Source organism: Schistocerca americana, chromosome 4 (assembly GCF_021461395.2).
Source record: "Schistocerca americana isolate TAMUIC-IGC-003095 chromosome 4, iqSchAmer2.1, whole genome shotgun sequence".
NCBI classification, from domain to species: domain Eukaryota; kingdom Metazoa; phylum Arthropoda; class Insecta; order Orthoptera; family Acrididae; genus Schistocerca; species Schistocerca americana.
Window position 1 is genome coordinate 587098801 of NC_060122.1, and position 22765 is coordinate 587121565.

Genomic DNA, 22765 nt, shown 5'->3' on the forward strand with positions numbered 1-22765 from the left:
TGCTTCATGTTATTTTTTAAATATCTGTATATTGCTCTACCCATGTACCAATAAATAATGCAACTCCTCAATCAAAGCCATCAGTTTCCAGGTTGTGACATCTAATGGTCGTGTTTCCATGGCCACTTTTATTTCTGTCTCCTGCAGTGTGTTGTTAGCAGACGTACTTGAGAGGGAGGTAGCTTCTGAATGTTATAGTGAGGAAAAGGTTTGGGAGGGGGGGGGGGATGACATTACATTTTATTACTTTGAAAATTCTCACTTATTTCTAGGAATGACTGCCTCCAATTCTTCTCAACTGCATGCGAGGGGTAGCACAGTGGTTTAGTAAAGATTAGACTGTTTGGTTGCCAGTTTGTTAATGAAAAATTAACTGTTCTCTAGTAGTGGTGGCAATTTTGGCATTGTTTGTAATATTTGGGGTGGGATCTTTATAGGAAAGTAAAGAAACAGAGTACCCAATCTTTTCTGTGTCACATCCTCATACAGCTCTTAAAGAGCTACAGAAGGGACAGCTCCAAAACCCAGCACAATACAAACATGGCTGCAGTATATCTGTCTGACATGTCCCCATGTCCACAGGAACAACCCCTGATGCCTACTGGCTGCGACAAGAGAGTGGTGTTAATTCCTTTCCCCCCTCCCCCCTTAAAGAATCGATACATACACTCTAAGTTCAGTAAATTAAATATTGTCTGTGCTCGAGTGCAAATGGTTCCTTAAAGCTCTTAAAAATCTTCAAAATACCAAATGGATACAGTCATTTTAGATGAAGTAAGTTTTGTGTGTATATTATTAAATTTAGTTCTTGGAATATGATGAGATCTGAAATTCACAGTAGTAGTTATATGAAAACTTGACAATTTTAGAATCTTGTCCCTTTTGGGCAAAATTCCTGCAGACAGCCATGCACCTGTCTGTATATGATCAAACATACAATTTTTCCATGTGCGGACGTATAAATTGTATAATCTTACCAGATTGTTCATGGTTTTCTTCAACAATGTGTGTTTCTGGTGGAACTGAATTTCTTACTGCTTCTTCCTTAACACACATTTCCATGCTCTCAGGGGCTGACGAACTTTCCCCACCATTTGTATCTGGAAAAGAATAATATGCTGAAGTTGACAATTCTTAAAAATGCAGTAACAAAACTGCACCCAACTTTAATGTCAGAGTAAGGTAGTTGTTCTTAGCACAGCCAGATTTCTGAGCCAACTATCCTTTTGTTCTGCCTTTCAACCCATAATCAAAATCAGTTTTCATTGATTCCATATTTTGTATATTATGTTTACAGCAATCATAGCTTATTTTAAATTTCATAAAATAAGGGAAAGGCAACCACTCACCTACAGTGGACTAATGCATGGAGCACAGTTACATATACCATAAAACAGTATCCACACTAGCTTTCAAGCACTTGCTCTTTTCCTAGCATTAGTACACACATTCACACATATAACCACACGGACACCCAAACACACACACTCCCATAGTTCACAGCAAGACTTGTGAGTGTGTATTTGGGTGTCTGTGTGTGAATGTGTGTATTTATTGCTAAAGAAAGTGTTAGTGCTCAAAAGCTAGTGTGAATGCTTTTTTCTGTTACATATTACTTTGCTTCATGCATGTGCAAGTGGTAGCCTTTTCTTTATTTTATGTATCGGTCCGTCCAGAAATTTCCATTAATGTTATTTTAAATTCCAATTTTTCTTCTTCTACATCTACTATTCCTAATACAATCACCTCCATATCATCATCTCCAGTTTCACAGCTTGTGCTGGAATTCACTTAATAATTTCTGATTTCATTGACATAGTAATTGGTATATGTCGTGTTATGAACATATAACATAAATGTTAAATGTGTAATTAAGAACATTAATCCCCTTCCAGTTTTTAAGAATTTTCAAGCAAAGAAATAATTTATATTTTACGTTTACCTGTACATCCATTGCAAACCACTGGAAAGTGCATGGCAGAGTAGTACCACACATCAGAGTATCTTACTGTTCTATTTGCATAAGGGGTGAGGAAATACTGACTGCTTAACTACCTGTGTGTGTGCTGTAATTAGTCTGATCTTGTCTTTGTGGTTCCCAAGAGGACAGTACATATGGGGCTGCATTGCATGCCTAGTTTCCTCAACTATGATTCTCGAAACTTTGCGAGTAGGCTTTCATGGGATAGCTGATCACTGTCCTTCAAGTGATTGCCAGTTCAAGTTTTGTAGCACTCTCCTGTTGGTCACAAAAAACTTCCACCATCTGTACTGTCCCTCTTTGCATACACTCAATGTTTTCTGTTAATTCTACCTCCTGTGAGTCCCATAAACCTGAGCAATATTCTATAATGGACCACATGAGAGTTTTATAAGAATTCCCCTTTGCAGACTGTATTTTCTTAATGTCCTACAGATGAGCCAAAGTCTGCCATACATTTCGTCTATAACTGAGACTATGTATTATTTCACTTCATATCTCCACAAATCATTATGTCACAGGTATTTTACTGATTCCATTGTGACTATTAGTATTATAGTTATAAGATATCGTGATTCTACATTTTGCAATGTGCACAGTTCATTTCCGAACATTTAAAGCAAGTCGCCAAACTTTGCAACACTTTAAAATATCATCAAGCTCTGACTAAATATTAAGCAACTTTTTTCAGATAGTACATCATTACAAATAACTGCATCATGTGTAAAAAGTTGAAGGTGACTTTTAATATTGTCTGGCAGGTCACCTATACACAAAATGAACATCAACACTTTCCTGGGGCACTCCTGAAATTACTTCAACATCTGCCAAAGCAGGATAACATGTGTCCTGCCAACCAAAAGTTTCCAAATCCAGTCAGCAGTCATCAATTTTGTTTGATATCCCACATAATCATTCTATTGTAAATAAGCACTGATGAGGTACTGAGTCAAATGCTTTTTTGGAATTCAAGAAACACTGCATCTACCTGATTTTAGGACATGGTAATCTAATAAAATACAGTAATTTGATTTTATCTTTCTCTCTCTGCTTCTGTGATGCAACTGGATCTTCTGTCACTTCAGTTTCTTCTAATACTATGAGCTAAAATTCTGAATGCAGCTTCTAAAACATGTCTGCCTGAACCCACTAACCACAGGAATTAGTCTGCATCAGATTGTGACCAACGTTATAGTCTGCTCATGCATCTTTTTTTAAATCTTCATATTGACCAACTAAAATAATATGACTACTTCTACTTCTGTTCTCGTTATTTCTTATTTTTCCAGTACTCCATTTTCTCCCCATGTTATCTTTTCCTTTCTTTTGTCCATGTTATTATCCATTTTTTATTTCTTCTTCCCTGAAAGACTTCTAAATTTACTAGTTTATTCTTAATACGGTTTCTTTCTGTTATTTCTGATACTTCGATGTTGTATCTTTCCAGTTCTTTTCTCATTTGTGTAATCCTTAGTACTGTCAATTTCTTTTCCCAAAAATACAGGAGTATTTGTTTTGTTAACCTATTCTCATTAATTTACTAGGTGTGTTCAAAGAAGATTCATCTTTGCTTTATATATACTAAGAAGGTATCATGTCATAAAGAACAGATACCTTCTTAGAATACAGGGTGTGGTAGATAAGTAATGAGACTGGCCGCCGCACGGCGCCCCAGTCGCTCGCAGGGCGGTCTCCACCTGTACGTCACGTGGTGGGGGATCTGAGCTAACAATAGAACCGGTTCGCAGTCGCGTCGGAGCTCTGGTGCAGTGAGGGTCGAGCTTCGCGTATTACGTTGTTTGTGTGCCCGTGACACTTGTGAAAACGCTGAAGATGGATCGCTCGATAGAACAGCGGTATGCAATCAAATTTTGCTTTTGCTTGGGCAAAACTGCTTCGGAAACTTTTGCTATGATTACGGAGGCCTACAAAGAAGACTCCCTATCAAGAGCTCAAGTGTTCCGGTGGTTTAATGAATTTAAAAACGGGAGGGAATCCGTTGAAGACATGGAACGATCTGGACGCCCTTCAACGAGTCGTGTGGATGAAACGGTGGCCAAAGTGAAAGAACTCCTGGACTCCGACCGTCGTTTTAAGTCTCAAAATGATCGTGGTTCACCAAATTGTTACGCAAGATTTGATGATGAGGAAAGTTTGCGCAAAATTGGTTCCCCGAGTGCTCACCGCCGAACAAAAGCAACAACGAGTGGACGTTTGCCGTGAGATGTTGAATGATTTGGAAAATAATCCACACTTTTTAGACAACGTAGTAACAGGCGACGAATCGTGGACATTCCAGTACGACCCAGAGACGAAAGTCCAGAGCTCGGAGTGGCACACACCGGAATCCCCGCGGCCGAAGAAAGCAAGAATGTCAAAGTCCCGCATCAAGACAATGCTGATTGTGTTTTTCGACAAGTGGGGGTTAATTCACAAAGAGTTTGTCCCTCAGGGGAAGACTGTCAATGCCGAATTCTACAAAGAAGTCCTTCAGCGATTGCACAGAGCCGTCAAACGGAAGCGACAGGACCTTGCTCAACGCTGGCGTCTCCACCACGACAAGGCTCCGGCGCACACAGCGTTCCTCATGACCTCCTACTTGACCCGAATTGGAGTTGAAGTTTTGCCACAGCCACCATACAGTCCTGACTTGAGTCCTCCTGATTTCTTCCTATTTCCGAAGGTCAAAAGATGCCTGAAGGGTCATCGTTTCGACGATATTCCGAACATCCAACGTGCTGTCACGAAGGCACTAACTGGGATAACTCAAACGGACTACAGTGGGGCCTATGAAGCTTGGAAAACGCGCTGGCAACGTTGTGTCGACGCCCAAGGCGAGTACTTTGAAGAATATTAACGTTTTGTACAAATTGGATCAATAAATTTGTTTTTCTAGACTGAGTCTCATTACTTATCTACCACACCCTGTATATATAGTTAAGGCTCACCGGCCACTTGACCATCTTCTTCTTCTGTGCGAATGCACAAACAGAGCCCGAACTCTTACGGGAATCGGCAATGTGCCGCGAGTAATGAGTATAATGGGCGGGGGCACTATGAATGAAGTGTGGGACAATACGTTGAGAATGTGGGTTTCGCGGGAGGCATGCCAGAGATAAATCCCTGCAGTCGCGCTATCCTCTGTGTCCTCGGTGGCTCAGATGGATAGAGCGTCTGCCATGTAAGCAGGAGATCCTGGGTTCGAGTCCCGGTCGGGGCAGACATTTTCATCTGTCCCCGTTGGTGTATGTCAACGCCTGTAAGCAGCTTGGGGTGTTCATTTCATTGTAATTTCATCTTTGCTTTGCCATTACTTCTGACAATTTTTCTATATTTTTGTATATCTCCTTGATACTTCTCATCTTCCAACAATATGCAGCTTGCACTGCACTCATCATTTTCCTGAAGGTCTTTCTTTCCGGTACATCTATTCTATGCAGCTTCAGTTCATTCTTAAGCATTCAAATTCATATAAATGTTCTGCTCTTACCACTGCGGTATAGTGTTTTGGTTTTGTTTTCCCAGGTATGTATTTCTTCTTGTACAAAATTTTTTGTTCTAGTAAACCATAAGCAGTTTTCATTTTGTTAACTCTACATCTACTGCGAATTTTTCTAGTACATTATGCCACATGGTTTCTCATTATTATTTTTTAATCATCATCATTTTTACTCAACTGTAGCCTATGATTATTGTAGTAATACCCACCCAAAAGATTCTTCTAGAATAACACTAATATAATACTTCACAACTGCCTGAAGTGGCCCATTCAGGTCCTTGTTCAATCTCTTCACAGAAGAATTAATCCAGGGCTGGTCATAGCACAACAAAATGTCTGCAAAGCCTACATCAGAGTCTTCAGCGGCAGCTGTTGGACACCAATCGTGGTAAAATCCACCCTTTCCTTTGAATTACTTTTACCTAAACCGCAATATGCTTTTCATTCAAAAATATATCCCACATAAAATATCATCATCATTTGCATATTATCAGCAACACAACTGTTGACAGTTTCTCTCAAAAAGCTTCAATTATTTTGAATTAAGTTACCAATCTTAAGTAACAAAGTATATCTCTCTCTTCTTGTAACTTAGACCCCCCCAATTACGAAACAATTCGTGTTTTTTTATAAGTTCTGTCCTACAATTAGGTTGCTGATGGCTCGGATTATACCGTATCTTGTAATGTGAATGCATGCACTTATCAACATGTAAAGTGGTATTAGAAATATCCACTTATTTTTCTCTGCCGTATATTCTGATAATATTTTAATACTCAAGAGATTTTCATTTCAAATTAAGCATTTTATAGAAACTTTATCATTCATCTAATACAGAATTTTGTGTTTCTGACCTAAGTATGCTTCAGTGATGAATCTGTATTCACTACAATGGAGGAATCTGTCAGTAAATCTGGACGAGACCAGGAGAAGTATTCAAGACAGAGTGTATTCTACAGCAAACAAAACATCCAACATCAACAATGGTCAGGAGTGAGATGTCTATTAGAGGAACAGGCAAGCTGTACACTGCTGATGGCACAATGGAGCAGCATCAGTACAAAGAAATTCTGTGAAACCAATTAAATCAGTGAAAGGTTCTCAAATGATGATAGACTCTGCATGCATGCCATTGCACTATGCTGTAAAGCAGAGTAGCCAGATTTTTGGAAGAAAAACAGCAAAGCTTTAAGCCTGGCTTGGGAACAGACCTGACATGAACCACATAGAAATCTGATGGGCAACTGTGAAGAGAAATATTTCAACAAAGGAAGGACCAGAAGAAAAAATTAGTGTATTTCAGTACAAAAAGCTTGTAAAAACTCAGCAAGGAGAATATCAAAGATATCACAAATGTCACTAAATAATAAGGGACTGTACAGGGGTTGGAAAAAATATGGAATCACAGTGAGAAATGCCCGCTTGAACATAAATACAGAAGCTAGCCCAATTTTCTGAAGGTTGCGCTGTCGTACTTGACCATGAATGGCACATGTTGCAAGTGTCATTTGTGGTCAGAACAGTGTTCTGTGTAGTTGTGAGTGCATTATATCAGATCTCATGGAAAAATTGTTGGTGTTCATACGATGGGTGTTTCCCTAACCAACTTGACCAAAGATTTTGGTCATGAGGCAACATATAGCGAAAGCAGAAAAACATCATCCACCTACGTCACAATGCCGCTGAAAGTGTGTGTGTTGATATATCATACCAGACGGTAATTGAAGAGGACACTGATGAAAAAGAAGAGGATCGTAGCAGCAAAAGTCACCGCAAAACTGAATGTCACACTCGCAAGCCCTGTCAGCACCAAAACAACATGAAGGGAGATACAAAGCAGGGAATTGAAGGGCGGGCTGGAATTTCAAAACTACTTATCAGGATGCAAACGCCTGTAACAGGAACATGTGGTGCCAAAGCCACAAAACCTGGACTACTTGGCAAAGGAAGAAAGTAATTTGGTCAGATGACTCTTGTGTCACACTGTTTCCAGCTTCTAGTCAAGTTTACATCCAAAGAGTGAAACATAGTGGGGGTTGGTGATTCCATGGACCCCATGCCCACTCTGCAAGGCTGCATTACTGCTGCATGGCCATTTTAGCTGGTACAATGACTGTTCCTCAATGGTGATGCTGTATTCCAAGACAACATGACCCCTGTTCACACAGTATGCATCATCCAACACTGGTTCTGTGAGCAAGAGGATGAATTTCTGCATCTTTCCTGGTCACCACAGTTACCAGATCTCAATGTTATCGAGCTTCGTGGTCTACTTCGGAGAGAAGGGCGTGTGATCCATATCCACCTCCATCGTTATCGTTATCTGAATGTGCCACTACTTAGCAGGAAGACTGGTATAAGATTCACTTGGAAGCCATACAGAACCTATATTTATTCATTGCAAGAGGACCTGAAGCTGTTTTGAATGCCAAAGGGTTTCCTACACTGCACTGGGCATGGAAATGTGTTGTGTTTTTGGTGTTTCCACATTTTTGGCCATTCCCTATACATTAACTATTAATTGCAACAATTGCTATTCAAATAATTTCAAGCAAAGTCTGTAATTTTAAGACTTGTTTTGTTCTGTGTGCTTGTGTTATTGTTCCAAAGGGCACGTTTAACTGTTTTATGGCCCCTGTGTCCTGGGCAATTTTGTTGTTTATATTAGCTACAGTTATAACATTTGACAACTATGTCACTCTCAAGTATTTAAAGTAACAATATCAGCACCCACTTGCATGTAATTAACAATATTTTCTCCCTCCTTCAGATATGCTTACAGTAATTCTCCATTTTTTATATTCTTCTTTTAATGTGTGAAGCACATAAGTAGCATGTTCCTCATCCACAGCGGCATCAGCAAAAATCTCATCATCTATGGGGATACCTATTCCTCCACATTTTCTTTCCCACAGTTTCAAAGCCTCCTCAAGCAGCTGGTTCTTTATCACCTCACATCAAACTCTTGAGATGGACGATTTCTGATTTTTAACAGTGCCATACAGCCTTTGTAGAACAATTTGACAGCTTCCACATAGCTTGGTGACACACATTATCAATCAGACTTGCCCACAATTTGTGGAAATGTGTCTTAAGCTTCTTGAAGGTCTCCAAAGACACCTCCTACCTGCTCTTTTCTGAACTACATTTTTGAGGATAATTACTGTATCGGCATTCGAGAGACCAGATATGAATCCAGTTTATTCTTCAGATTCAGTTATTTCTTCTTCTATCCTCTTTTTTTAGTATACAAGTGTAGATTTTGCCATGGGTGGCATTAATACCACAATAGTTTGTACAATCTCTCCTGCTTCCCTTCTTAAATGACACAAACAGCCCTCAGGGGCTCAGCATTCATTTGCCGGGACAGGCTTGGCACCCAGGGGATCCTGAGCTTGAGTCTAATATGCACTGCTGGTCCTAGTCACTATAAGCTGTGGGTCAATGTCAAGGTCTGCTATGCACTGACAAGATGCATGGCTGTTTAGGTGGAACAACCGTTAGCAGGCAATCTCTGTGGGATCTTTTGCACCTCAACTGTGTAGTGTATGAGGCTTACCTAGGCATGCAGGGCTCTGTCTAGGTGGACTCTTATTTCCCTAGTTGTTCATGGGACCAAGATGGAACCCTTGAAGTTCCCTCTTCTTCCTCCCAGCAAAGTGTAGGGGCTGCTGGTTAGTATTGAGACCCGACTAACAAGAGGGCTCATGTAGCCAGTCCTCCAGACTCAGGATTTACAGAGATTTCTTCATTCAATAGTAACAGAGAGCTGGGCAGAATGTGTTTGTGATTGTGAAATGTAAGGAGGGCCGCTTTGAGAAGGTTTTCATATTTTTATATTCAAAATGGTTTAGAGGGAGTCACAGGTGTGTTGAAATCAGTCAGGTGATTGCAAAATGAACACTGTAGGTTTAAACTGCTAGTTCGCAACAAGCGACAAACCTCCAGAAAGTTGGCTTGAGAAATATGGCACAGAAACGGAGATCCACAACACCTTGAATTGACATACAGGGAGGAACCGAAAGTGAGAGCTCAAGAAGAGACCTTTTACTGAAAAGGGTGGATGCGGATCTTGTAAAATCTGACTCTTCCATCCTTACCTGCAATAGCACAAAACTCCCACAGCATATCAAGACAGGTTTCCTTTGTCTAAGTGTGTGGCCCTATATCCCCAATCCAATGTGCTGTTTGAAATGCCAGTGCTCTGGGCACACCACCTTAGGATGTGAGGGTGAAGCCATTTGCAGCAGATGTGGTGAGGCTGCCCATGAGAGAGCTGGCTGCTCCTCTCCTTCAAAGTAAGTGAATTGCTCTGGGGATCACCCAGTCTGGAGTACGGGCTATGCTGTCTTCCTTGAAGAAAGGAAGATACAGGAAATTAAAACATCAAAATGAATCCCGTATGTTGAAGCCAAGAAGATCTGTCAGGTCATGCAGCCTCCCACATTCACTACATCTTTTGCTTCGGCCCTTAAGAAGCCTATTTCACACTAAACACTTCTACACAAACAAAGCTTGCTAATGTTAGCACTAGTACCGTGTTTGTCACTGCATCTGTCAAGCTGCAATTGTTGTAGATCCCATAGCCCTCCCAAGAACATTGGACAAAGCCACAGTCATCACCCTTGTGAAACTCCCATCAAAGGCAGAAGTGGTAAAAAATCAAGTGCTGGCTCCACTACTGCTGCAGTAGCTCCTACAAAGCCCTCTCGGACCAAAACAGCAACCCAGGTGAAAACAGGCAGCAGACTGTCAGACCTTGTCATTTGACTTGACAGTTATACTGCTTCCGCTTCATAGCCAATGGGCTGTGAAGTCTGTTCACTGCAACCATCTTGCCCCAAGGCTGAACCTCCACCTGTTGCGTGTTCCCCACCTTGGTGGAAAGACAAGTTAAAAGTGCAATCCCCTGATAAAAGGCTCCCATACTACAGTGAAACATAAATGGGTTCAGATCTCACATGGAGGAACCGAAACTCCTGGCATAGGCATACTTTCTGTGCTTATGTCTACAGGAAACATTCCAAAGCCACTGATGTCCCTGTGCTACGGCTCTATACCCACCACCGAGAAAATGATGTGACTGGGGAAAGAGCCAAGGGATGAGTTGCTGTGTTTGTTAATAACACACACAACTCCTCTGCTTTCTCCTTGGTTACTGACCTACAAGCAGTAGCCATTGCTGTTCATCCGGGTCAGAAGATCGCTATCTGCTCCCTGTATTTACCTCCACAGGATGCGATAAGACTCTGAGGCTCTCACAGGTCTCATTGCAAAATTCCCCTACCCATTTTACCTACCGGGTGATTTCAATGCCCATAATGTATTATGGGGTTCGGACTACTTGCCCCAGGGGTCAAGTCTGAGAACCTCATGAAGTCTCAGGAGCCATGCATCCTCAACACAGGCAGTCCCACTCATTTCTTGACTGCTACTGGATTGTCCTCAGAAATCTACCTCTCTTTCTGTTCTCCAGCCCTTGCAGACTCAGCACAGTGGGAAGCAACTGATGACCTTCATTCCAGTGACCGCTACTGGATGGGGGACTGCTGGAACAGAAGCCACTGAACTGGATGATCAGTGGGGCTAACTGGTCACGGTTCAGCCAGCTGTCTGTGTTTGAACACCACGACAGCATCCAGGGATGGGTGGACCATATCACACAAGTAATTCATATGCCGCTGACTTAGCCTTCCCTAAATCCTCATGTCATCTTAAGAGGCAACCTGTATCTTGGAGGACTGATGACTACCATTCAGCAATCTGGGACAGGTGTGCGGCACTTCGACGGTTTAAATGCCGCCCAACGGCAGGCAACCTCATAGCTTTTCGAGTTGCAAGAGCCAAGGTGAGCAAGAAAAGGCATGACAAGTGTTCCTGGATTCTATGAAACAGTTCTGCTTGTTCTACAAAATTATGGGACACCATCAGGAGGATTTCTAGTAAACAGGGGTGTCTCCAGACAGTGCCTGGAGACATCGCTCAGACCATGGCACAGCATTTTGCAGGGACTATTGCCAATGCCAACCTGGATCTGGCGTTTAGCCGCTACTGTGTGATTGCAGAGAGGGGCAAACTGGACATCAGATCCCACAATTCTGATTCTTACAGCTGCCCTTTCTCCATGTGGGACTTGGGACTGGCACTGTCTGAGACTCATTATACTGCACATGGTCATGACCAAATCCGGTACTGCATGCTTCAACATTTGTCAGCAACATCAAAGGAAATCCTCCTGGCAGACAGATCACTTACCCAACTCGTGGTGACAGGCCATTCTGATTCCCCTCCTAAAACCAGGGAAGGACTACACATGTCCCAGTAGTTACTGGAACATCGCCTTAATAAGCTGTGTAGGAAAGGTCCTAAAGCGAAAGGTTAACCATCATCTGGTCTGGTTGTAAGAGACCTGGCAACTCTTTAGCCATTATCAGTGTGGGTTCTTAAGATTTTGGTATACTGTTGACAACCTGTCGCTGCTAAAGGCTGCTATTCAACAGGCTTTCCTATGTAAACATCACTGTCTCGGTATTTTCTTTGAGATCAGAAAGGCATACAACACTACTTGGAGACGTTATAATCTAGAGCAACTTCGACGGGGCTCTGTTGGCCACCTCATACAGCCTTTCTTTTGTAAGCAATTTTTTAGGTGCTGCATTGGTGACAGGGCTTCAGATAGTTTTGAGCAAGAGAATGGTGTCTCTCTGGGCAGTGTTTTAAATGTTACCCTAAATGTTGCCATAGCCATAAACAGTAACATGTGTACAGAACAGAGTCCCAACAATGATCCTTTTCTGTGGACAATTTTTATGTTTTCTGATCCTCCTCCAGTGTTGCAACAGCGACTTGTCAGTTGCAGCTTACAGTGTGGAGGTTAGAGGCACGGGCTTCAGAGACAGGTTTTGTTTCCTGCAGATCAATGTGTGTGTACGTTCATTTTATTCATTCTCATCATATTTTTAATTTATTTGACTTGCTTATGAGGGTTACCATTCTCCATTTTAAAAGACCAATGCAGCATCATTTTTAACTCTAAATTGTTGTGGTTACCACACCTGAGAGACCTGAAAGGCAGAACCAGCCCCACACCCAGTTTTTGCGCTGAGGCTGGGGGACTGCTACTCACCATATGGTGGCAGCTCCTCATGGTGCATCAGCATGTAAGTTCCTCGCAGCTCTGAATTCATCTGCTTACCATACTGTTGCTTGTCTACCTCTTTAAATGCTTTTCTCCAATCGTCCATGAGCAACAATGCCATTTGGTATCCACATGCAGTGTGTGCTGGAGTCAATTGGTGCAGAGCTTGTACGACCCCAAATTCATGCTTTTAACCACTTGCCATCACGGTTAATGCAGAGATCCAGTGTAATTTTAGATTTAGTGCAATACAGGAGAGATTGTACTCCAGCATATGTCTTTAATACTTCATTTTCTGTCATTTTAACTGAGCATCACAACTCCACACCTATCTTTACAGGTAGGTCGAAATAGGGGGACTCCATGGGTTGATGTGTTGTTTTCCTGATTGTGTTCTCAAGGTCAGATTTCCACGAGTCTTTAATGCCATTTATGCAGAACTATATGTGATCTTGCGGGCACTGGAGCACGAGGCATGCTTTGAGTGTTAAATTCTTGTCTGTTCCGATTCTCTGAGTGTCCATCACTCTCTACAAAGCTTGTACACAGTAGATTAAGCAGTCCAGAATATCCAGAGCATCCTCCTCCAACTACAATGGCTGAGGAAGGAAGTGTCTTTCAGCTGGGTGCCAGGCTACACGAGTATTATACAGAATGAAAGAGCTAATGTAGCACCCAAATAGGTATGTTGTAACCATCAGTTACTTCGGTGTGCCATCACCCCGCATGCTGTCACCTTCCTGCTGAGGTACAGAGCCACGTGTCGAAGGAAGACGAGTGGCTGGAAGTGACTGATAATAAGCTGTGTCTAGTGAAGTACACTATGCGGCCGTGGCATACTTCCTTTCAGACATGAAGGTGGGATGATGTCCCCCTTACTCATCTTCACATAGGCCACAGTCCTACGACACATGGCTACTTGCTCCAATGAGAAAAGCCTCCAGTGTCTGGCGCTTGTGGCATACAGATCACTGTGCGCCACATTTTACTAGACTCTGTTCTATTTTCAGTCCAGAGGGCAGTGGCATCTTTGCTGACAGATCTGCCCTCTATTTTAAGTGAAGTTGAAATGAATGTGGTTAGAGTTTTAATGTTTTGTGATCTGTCCAACTTGTTTCCAAAAATTTAGAGGAGATGTTCTTGATGTGTTAACAGGGCTACTGGCGCACACATATTTTTTTGTAAGTGGTCAGCTGGTCACTTACCCCTGTGCCTCTGTTTTACAGTGTGTGATACAGAGCGATTGTGTGGCTCCACACAAGTGAGCAAATGTGACAACATTTTTGGCTCTTTTACTAACATTCATTTCTTCTAATATATGTGAGGTCACCGCCAACCTTGCTGTTGAGTGCCCATACACCACAGAGAAACAACGAAATGACATAAACATGACAGTAACGGTTGGCATTCCTACCATGTAACTGCCCGGGGACTGACAGTTTCTGCCAAGAAGCAACAATTGGAGCTCTTGCACTGGCTGGCCTGACCGCATGTTATTGGTTGCCTAATACAATAATTTTATAACCTGAAGATTGTATTTTAAAATCCAGAAACCAGTCATGGTTTGAATAAATATTAGTACAACTGAATTGGATCTCGCTAAATTAATTATCACGCATCTCAGCTGCAGATCTCTTATGCACCAAATCTCATGCGGTAATTTGGAATACTGAAGTTATTTTGCAACCAGAATTCTATCAACCTTTCATAATTATTATTTATGGCATTTTCACCATGTTGTTCCACTACACTGTTGTTGGCTTTCCACCCTGTTCTTGCAGTTAAGTCTCCTAATAAAACTATTTCTTTGTGATTCCCTATTATTTTCAAGGGATCTTGTCAGTTGGGTGTGGAATTAGCATAGTCACTTGGAGAGTATGCAATAATAATTGCCATGAAAAGGTTCTTTAGCTTCATCTGTACTTGCAGAATTCTGTTGCTGATACATTCCCAGATGAATAAGTTTCTTTTTAGTTGTTTCTTTATGACAATGGTAATTTTACCTTGGGCTCATTGTCCTTTTGGTACGCCATTATAAATGTGTATGTAATCACTTCTCTCTTCTGCGCCATTCCCTTTCCCTTTGGTTTCTATCAGACCGTTTTTATATGTTCCACGTTGCAATTCTCATTGTCCTTTTTCATGCCTGTTGTCATTTTTGTTTCGATCCATTCCATTTTGAGGCTGAAATTTTGCATGTGGTTTCTTTTACTACTGTGTAGCGCAGGTCCATTTCCTAAACCCCCTATATGGAAGGCCAGGTGATTTGTAACAGTGGTTTTCCTTCACTTGACTACTTGCCTTTCTGTGCTCAGACTGTTTATCCCGCTCTTGGGCTCCTCCAGGAATGAGGTGCCATGTATACTACGTCCACCATACACCATACTCAGTCCATTTTCTCTGCCTTCCTTGCCAATGTGGTGTTTGCCCATATCCCTGGGCATGAGTAACAGCAATATACCCCGCAGTACTGGGTCCCCAGCAGAACTTTGCCACCAGTTAAAACACTGAGCCCACCACCACGCCTGGATGCACCTGCTGAAAATTAGAGTCTGGGCAAAATACCACGGCCGGAAGATGCGCATTCGCCAGGGCATGCGTGGGGAGAGTGATAGTGGTGGCGGTTACAGGCAGGTGCTGTATGATAAATTCCAAGCACTGGAGGGGAATTGCAGTTGTAAATATTAAATGGAGCACCTCTGCGCCCCCACTTGCATGGTGACCATTCAAACAGATCTGTCACCTCTGCTTTGGTTAGTATCTAAAAAGAACTCCACTGAAAATGCAGTGACTTATTTTTGCTTGGCTTGTTAACTATTTGTAACTTTCAGAGAAGTGACATGAGTGGCGAATTTTGAGTAAAACCAATACATTTCTCTTGCTGCCGTGTTAAAATTTTCTTGTTTTGTAAAACACAGTGGAGTTTACGAAATGGTCCCTCACTAGTATGTTGTGCAGACATAACTGTGAGAGAATTCTGAAACAGTGATTTATTAACTGAAGAACTAGGAAAAGTAAGGTCAGTAGCTTATGAAAAAGCACATCCTCAGTACAAAATAAATGCATAATGTCTTCAATTATGTTGTTCCCAAACCCACAGCATGTCTCGTTTCAGCAGTTATTAATGGCCATAAAAAATTAAATTCTTTCATTAATGCTCCATCGGGTGCAATTGGCCTGACAGACACAGCTGACATATTTTTGTTCCCTTCTGCCCAATCTGGCTGCAAAAGATTTCCCTGTCATTAGAACCTTCCTATCATCTGGTGTTTCTTACAACCTCCTCCATTAGTTTTTGTGCAGTTTCATGGGGAACAGATATGACGTAAGTGGTGGCTTCTTGAGCTCATTGCGTCTGATTGCATCTTAATTACGGAGCTGTGTATTTTTGGTTCTTTTTCATCAGAGTTTTGCTCACTTGATGGACGAGTACTGCGAATTTTGGGAATATTTTGTGAAAATATATAGTATACTGAGCTGGCCTTTCAGGTACGTTGCAACTGAATATGTAATTATCCTGATGTACTCTCTTTTACACTACAGATTCTCCACAGATACAGCTCGGAATTATTACGGTTTGTCTAACCTTTGTCATCTCGAACAAATACAGGATTTGCTGATGTGCAATGAGAAGGAAGACTGCATGTTATCTGAGGATCTTGGTGAGAAGAGTGACATCAATTCACAAGACGAGGTGGGAGAACCTGAAGGCAGTTCTGTAACGGAATTAGGTGGTGAGGATACTGCTGAACATAAAGAAGGAGAAGACAACAAAACAAAAAAAAAAAAAAAACTTTTATTTGGGAAGAGATATGAAGACCATGTGAGCCAAAAAGTCATCTGGGAAAAGGCATCACATGGGACCTCACAAGACCATTACTCACTTTTCTGGAGTCATACGAAATGCTAAAAATGCAGTTGAATATTGGAGTACTTTATCCACTACTGACATCCTCGAAACAATCATCAAACACACAAACCAATACGATGTCAGTGGCAAGAACAGTTTCTCCAGGGACACACACACACACACACACACACACACACACACACACACACACACACAGAGAGAGAGAGAGAGAGAGAGAGAGAGACCTAAGTTCCAAAGATGTAAATGAAAAAAGAGATTTTTATTGGCTTGTTGTAACTAGCATGTGCATACACAGGAAATTGTCAAAGTCTGGTGGAACTATGGGGGACTGAAGGAGACAATGTTGAAAAATTTGGTCTTGTGACGAATCTCAAATGGTTTAAGAGTCTAATACATTACCTTCATTTTGATGAATGACCTATGGGAGCCCAACGGAAAGAATTTGACTGGCTAGCTCCTATCTGTGAAGTTTTCGAAAAGTTTGAGGAATTTTGTCAAAAGAGCTATTGTGCCAAGACAATGTCACAATAAACAAAATGCTTCCAGGTTTTCGTGGTAGATGTGTTTTTTGACAGTACATACCCTCAAAACTAAATAAATATGGAACAAAACAGTTTGCTCTTGTTGATGCTAAAATGGTATGAACAGTCAACATGGAGATCTATCTTGGACTACAGCCCACAGGTCCTTGATGTCTCAGCAGCAAACCAAGTGAAGTTATCAAGAGAATGGCTAAGCCTGTATTTGGATCTGGTCGCAATATCACTGCTGATAGCTGGTTTTCTGATTCTGACCTCACCGACTATCTGAAGACAAAAAAGAATTCACATGTTGGAACTGCCAGAAAAAATAAAAGGCAACTTCCATCAGATTTTGTTGATGTAAAAGGGAAGAAACAATAAAACAGTATGTTTGGCGTTAGTGACTGGAAAGTTTTGGTTTCCTACATACCGCACCAGAACTAAAACTGGATTTTTGTATCTTCACTTAATAATAAGAATGTCATTGATCCCCAATCTGGAAGGAAGAATAAACCAGAGATAGTCACTGCCTACACTTCACCAGAAGGTGGTGTTTATACTGCAGATAAAATGTGGGCTACTTACAGTGGGAGCCAAAAAACAAAGCAAGGGTCAATGCTCTTTTTTCACAATGTCGAATGTGGGTGGTATCAACTCCCAGGTTATTTGGAAATCAACTGGATAAACTGCTTAGAAGAATTTACCTAAAATCACTGCCATATCAACTTGTTCTCTGAGAGTTATGCAGAAGAAGTATGAAGAAGACTGGAATCCCCTCCAGCTTGCAAAGCTAACTTGAAAGATTTATCCTCACAGAAGACAGAGAGAAATCACCACCTCTCTTACATCCCAAAAGACATAGATACACTACTGAAATGTGGTGCAGAAGACTGTCAAATTATGAATGTAAAAGTTGTCACCACGCGATCTGCTTATCCCATGCAAATATGGTTTGCCAACTTTGCTTCTCTGTGCATCAATGTGTTTCTTCTGGTAATCCTGAGTCAGTTTGAGAAACACCAGCACCAAAATTGTGACTTAAAATTAAAGTTATTTGTAAAAATTTACTGTTGAATAAAATTTATGTACTGAAAACTGTAACTGTTCAGTGATAATTTTGAAATTTCTGTCCTATATTTTGTTGCTCTTGTGTTTAATAAAAGGACTCTTTCAGCATCCATTTCCATACATTCTGTCTATACATTCCCATGAAAGCCACTGTTTATGGGCGCACTAAAATTGAAAATATGAGATAACTGGTGATTTCAAAATCAGTGCCTGTCAGGCTCATTGTGCCCGAACCAGGGAGTCCCAGAATTGCGCCTGACAAGAGAGTTAAAAAAAGGCTGTAGTCAGTGTAATAACACAGTAGATAGTGAGGTTTTGCATAATAAATGTATGGCAAAGTATTCTCCTCTTTGCATGCTATCATTTGCCAAAATCTGTTTTCAATATATCAAATAATTCATGAATTATGAGTAATGTTGTGGGTATTTCACTCCGATTTTACCGCTGGCACGGCACGACCACAAATGAGTATGCCATATCAGATGAATTTTCTCGAGGTTGATGACAGGTAGAGACCCCACACAAGTCTAGACAAAATTCAATATGTAAGTTAGATTTCATGTGCAGCAATGTGTTATATAATATGCACCAAATGCAAAACCATGGTGACCCCTATTTGTCATTGCAATTTTTTTCAAATTTCACGCAGTGTCTTACTTCCATATCCATACCACAATAACTGTGACTATTAACGAAATGATGGGCACATCATCATGAATCCTGACATATAACAGTGTGTATACACGGACAAGGTAAAAAATTCCTGGGTTTTTCCTGGATCTCCAGGTTAAAAATACATTTTCTAACAGGTGAAAACACACTTTTTCCGTGTTAAGTGACAGTACACTTTCTGTCGGAACTCTAAAACTTACCAATCCTTTGAATGGCTATGGTTTTATACACCAGTGTAGAATTTCCTGGCACTTTAGAAAACGAAACTAAGTGGGAAAAACACGTTTTGGAAAGATCTTTGGTGTGCAGCAACATGTACGCTGCATATTTTCGTATTATGAAAGTATAAATTCTAATTCCACCAACAGGAAAAGTTAATGGTTTAAGTTAATATACATAGTGTTGCTACAAGAAAAGCAAAGCTTTCGCATATAATATTTGTCTCAAAGATTAATAAACTGTCAGATCCCACTATGTGAATATCGGGCTGGTCCCTACATTCCACCTCAGTTCCATGACTGACAGACATTTGAACACATTCACACTATTACATGGCTTACACTAGACGCAGACAGTTGGGGTACACTAATTCCTTTGCCGGGAGGGGGGGGGGGGGGATTCAGGGTGGCGGCAGGAATGGCATCCAGCCACCCTCTGCAACTAACATTGCCAAATCAATATTAACCGGGCAACTCCGTGTTGAAGCGGGACAAAGGCCCTGAGAAAGAAGAAGGAAAGTAGAATTTCCCGGCACTTTAGGAAACGAAACTCAGGGGGAAAAACACATTTTAGAAAGATCCTTGATGTGCAGTAACATGTACGCTGCAGATTTTCATATTACTTAAATTCGAATTACACTAAACACCGAATGTTATTTTCTGAAGCATCGAAATCAAGACTGTGATGCGCCTTTGTAAGCCAGTCATAGCTCGTGTCGCATGATCTCACCATCCAATGACAGCGAATATTCAGAGTATAGGACATGTGATGTAGTCAGCAAATAGCGACATCACTGTTAAGTAACGCGAACACACAAACAGCAAAAGTTAATCGTTTAAATTAATATACATAGTGTTATTACAAGAAAAGCAAAGCTTTCGCATATAATATTGGTCTCTAAGATTAATAAGCTGCACGAGAAGGTACGCTTTCACATATAATGTTGATCTTTTTTGCACATGTTATACTTTAAGATACATCACACAACTGTGACAGTAAAATTGTTAGTAACGACATAAATGTCTGATCTTCTGGGCTCAAAATTCTTCTAACTGGCTCGTCATCAAAGAGTTGATTTTTAAATGAGTCAAATGCTCTGTGATTTAAGAAATTCATCGTACATTCTCACACATAGTTCATCTTGCATAAAAGGAAATTTATTTTGAAAGTAAAGCTTTTCAAACCACCATTCGCAATATATTCCCGCAACCTGTAAGAAACAGGTTTGTTGCAGCAGTTGCCAGAGTGCGCCATGTAACAGGTGTCCCTTGTGTAGCTACGATGATGTAGGAAGCCCGTATTTTCACACATGTAAAACATTAAAAGATCTTACATTAAGTCATAAAAGAAACAAGACACCAGAGGATACTCCAAGAGCATCGGAATTTTGTGACGCAAACTAAAATGCATAATCCAGCTTAAAGTGCACATTTGTATGTCCAGGTTCCCAACGAAGTAGGCCTCAACCTGATATTAAGCTTTTCTGTGTGGTTGCTAGGATGTAAATTTTCTTGGAGTAGCAGTACTGTATTATCTCGTGTTTGGTTCTTTACAATGTCATAACACCATATGTGCTAGAAGATGAAAATTTGCACTTGAAATGTAGCGAACAGTTGAAATTAGCCAATAGTGTGGAATTAAACACTTTGTTTCAAATAAATTGACTGCTTCAGTGGACAAGATTAATAAAAGACAAATTTCTGTAAAAAAACTACAAAAAAAAACTTCACTGTTCTGCAAGGTGATTAATGCTAATAATACATTTTAGCCTTCCATAATTATGTGAATGTATTTTAATTCACTTAATAGTTCCCTGCCAAAGAAATCTGTTCCATTTTTATTTGACATGAGAGCAGTAAACAAAGAGGAAACAGCAATATCACTAATCGTAAACACGGGTCAGGTGGAGACTACCGACCTCCCCACTGCAACTCTGATTGCTCTGCGCATCAGCCTCAAATTTACAATATTTCTGAAGTGTGGCAATACTAGATAGTGGTGCCCCCCCACCCCGCAAACCCCACCCACGAGTGTTTGAGATAGGACTTTTCAAAAATATGTTGATTTTGTAGCACACATCTTTCTGAAGAGACTAATACATAAAACATATATGTTCGAGGAAACGTAAGACATGTTATTTGGTCTTAGGTGTGTCAAAGTGCAGCACCATGCCTCTTCACATGGTATTATTCTATTGCACGTCACTGTGCTTTGTTCTGTGGAATTCAAACATGTATATTATGTAATGGATGCCATCAAACTATATTTAGGACAGGTTTGAAATCATACCCCTCTTTAAAAAAAAACACTCGCAATTAACACTGGATGGGATTATTTGTAACCGGGAGAACTCTTCAGAAAATTTGCACTCTTTATTGCCTATTAGCTTCTAACTTGCTGTTTTGTGTGACATAAAATTAAATACAGGATATATAAAACAAGTAAAGACAAGAAACAAGCAAGACAGTATACATTTCTTCAATCCTTAAGTCCTAGCAATTTCTTCTCTCTCATCTTGCTACAGCTTTACATGGTGTGCTTTCCTTTCTGTGAAATAATCTATTTCCTCATCAAAGTTCATCAAATGTTTTGCTACATGAAAAATCAAAACGTCGTTATCTAATACAGAAAAACTGTTAATACAAATAGTACCCAAGACTGGAGTGGTTTCTCAATCTGATTGTGTATATTTTCTCACTGTCTACTAGATAAAATGAAATAGACCTTTTTAATATTGCAGCCATTGTAACATCCATAAAATAAACAAGACTGTTTTGGCACAAATGGTCATTTTTATAACACTACAGAATATAGTTCACGAAGTACCAATCTCAAATACCACCCCCCCCTTCCACCCCCTAGATCCAGGCCTGCTGTGCATACGTGAATCTGGCAGCTTGGGTGTGCCAGTAAAATTTTTCTGGGTAGCATCTGGCTGTTTGCTGCCATTGCTTGTACAGCTAACAGCCACACTTCTGTACCCGGAAGTGGGAGAAGGTACTACTCATACATGACTCAACAGCGCACTCACAAGCGCCCGCTCGCAACTGCTCAAAAGAATCTAAGGTAAACAGTTGTGACATTGCGCTCATCAGAGAAAATTTGTGGTTATGAAGCATTGCATAGTCTTCCTAAAGCCTTCGACTCATTTTGCTGTTGGCAGATGCTCATATGAGTACTGTGTTCTGTTGCTGTATACGGCACATTTCCTTTCCAACTTAAGTTTTATTTCTGTTTTTTCTCTCATTCATGTTTTATTGCTGCAGTATTATTCTGCAGTAGAGGGATACAGTAATATCCATTGTTAGAGTATCGGTTCTTACCAGTCAAAATAATAAAAATTTAACTGAAAACTAAAACCATGAAAAATTCCTGGAATTCTAAAAATTCCCAGGTTTTTCCCAGCTTTCTCCCGGATGAAAAAATCCCAGGTCATATACATCCTGTGGAATCAAAACAAACTGCACAGACAGAATGTTGGTGGTTAATAACTCAAATGCTGTCTTTTGGCTAATAATGAGAACTTTTAACCACACAACAAATGATGCACAGATCAAGGAGTTGTCCATCAAGTAACAAATACCTTAGCCTTAATTTTTACCTATGGGCTTAATTACATTTGCCTTTAAGTGTGACTGTAATGACTGTGTAAAATAATGGACAATATCTTCTTATTTCTTCCCAGTATTTTTCACCATATCCTTATCCACTGCTACACTATAAGATACATTACAATAGTTGCTATATAGATGGATAGTCAAACAGTAATACTCTAACACAAAGATTTTGGGCTTAA

At 40.6% G+C, this 22765-nt stretch overlaps 1 protein-coding gene and 1 non-coding gene across 3 annotated transcripts in view; one reads left to right on the plus strand and one right to left on the minus strand.

Moving 5' to 3' along the window:
* Nucleotides 1-22765, minus strand: part of LOC124612688 (INO80 complex subunit D) — a 158534-nt gene that overhangs the window by 34855 nt on the left and 100914 nt on the right. For both annotated transcript variants that reach the window (XM_047141023.1, XM_047141024.1), the window contains one exon: nucleotides 978-1100. In XM_047141023.1, coding sequence (XP_046996979.1) covers nucleotides 978-1100 — 123 coding nt within the window. The remainder of the gene's footprint in view (nucleotides 1-977; nucleotides 1101-22765) is intronic.
* Nucleotides 5128-5201, plus strand: Trnat-ugu. Its single transcript has one exon. It is a non-coding gene; the product is annotated as a tRNA-Thr (tRNA).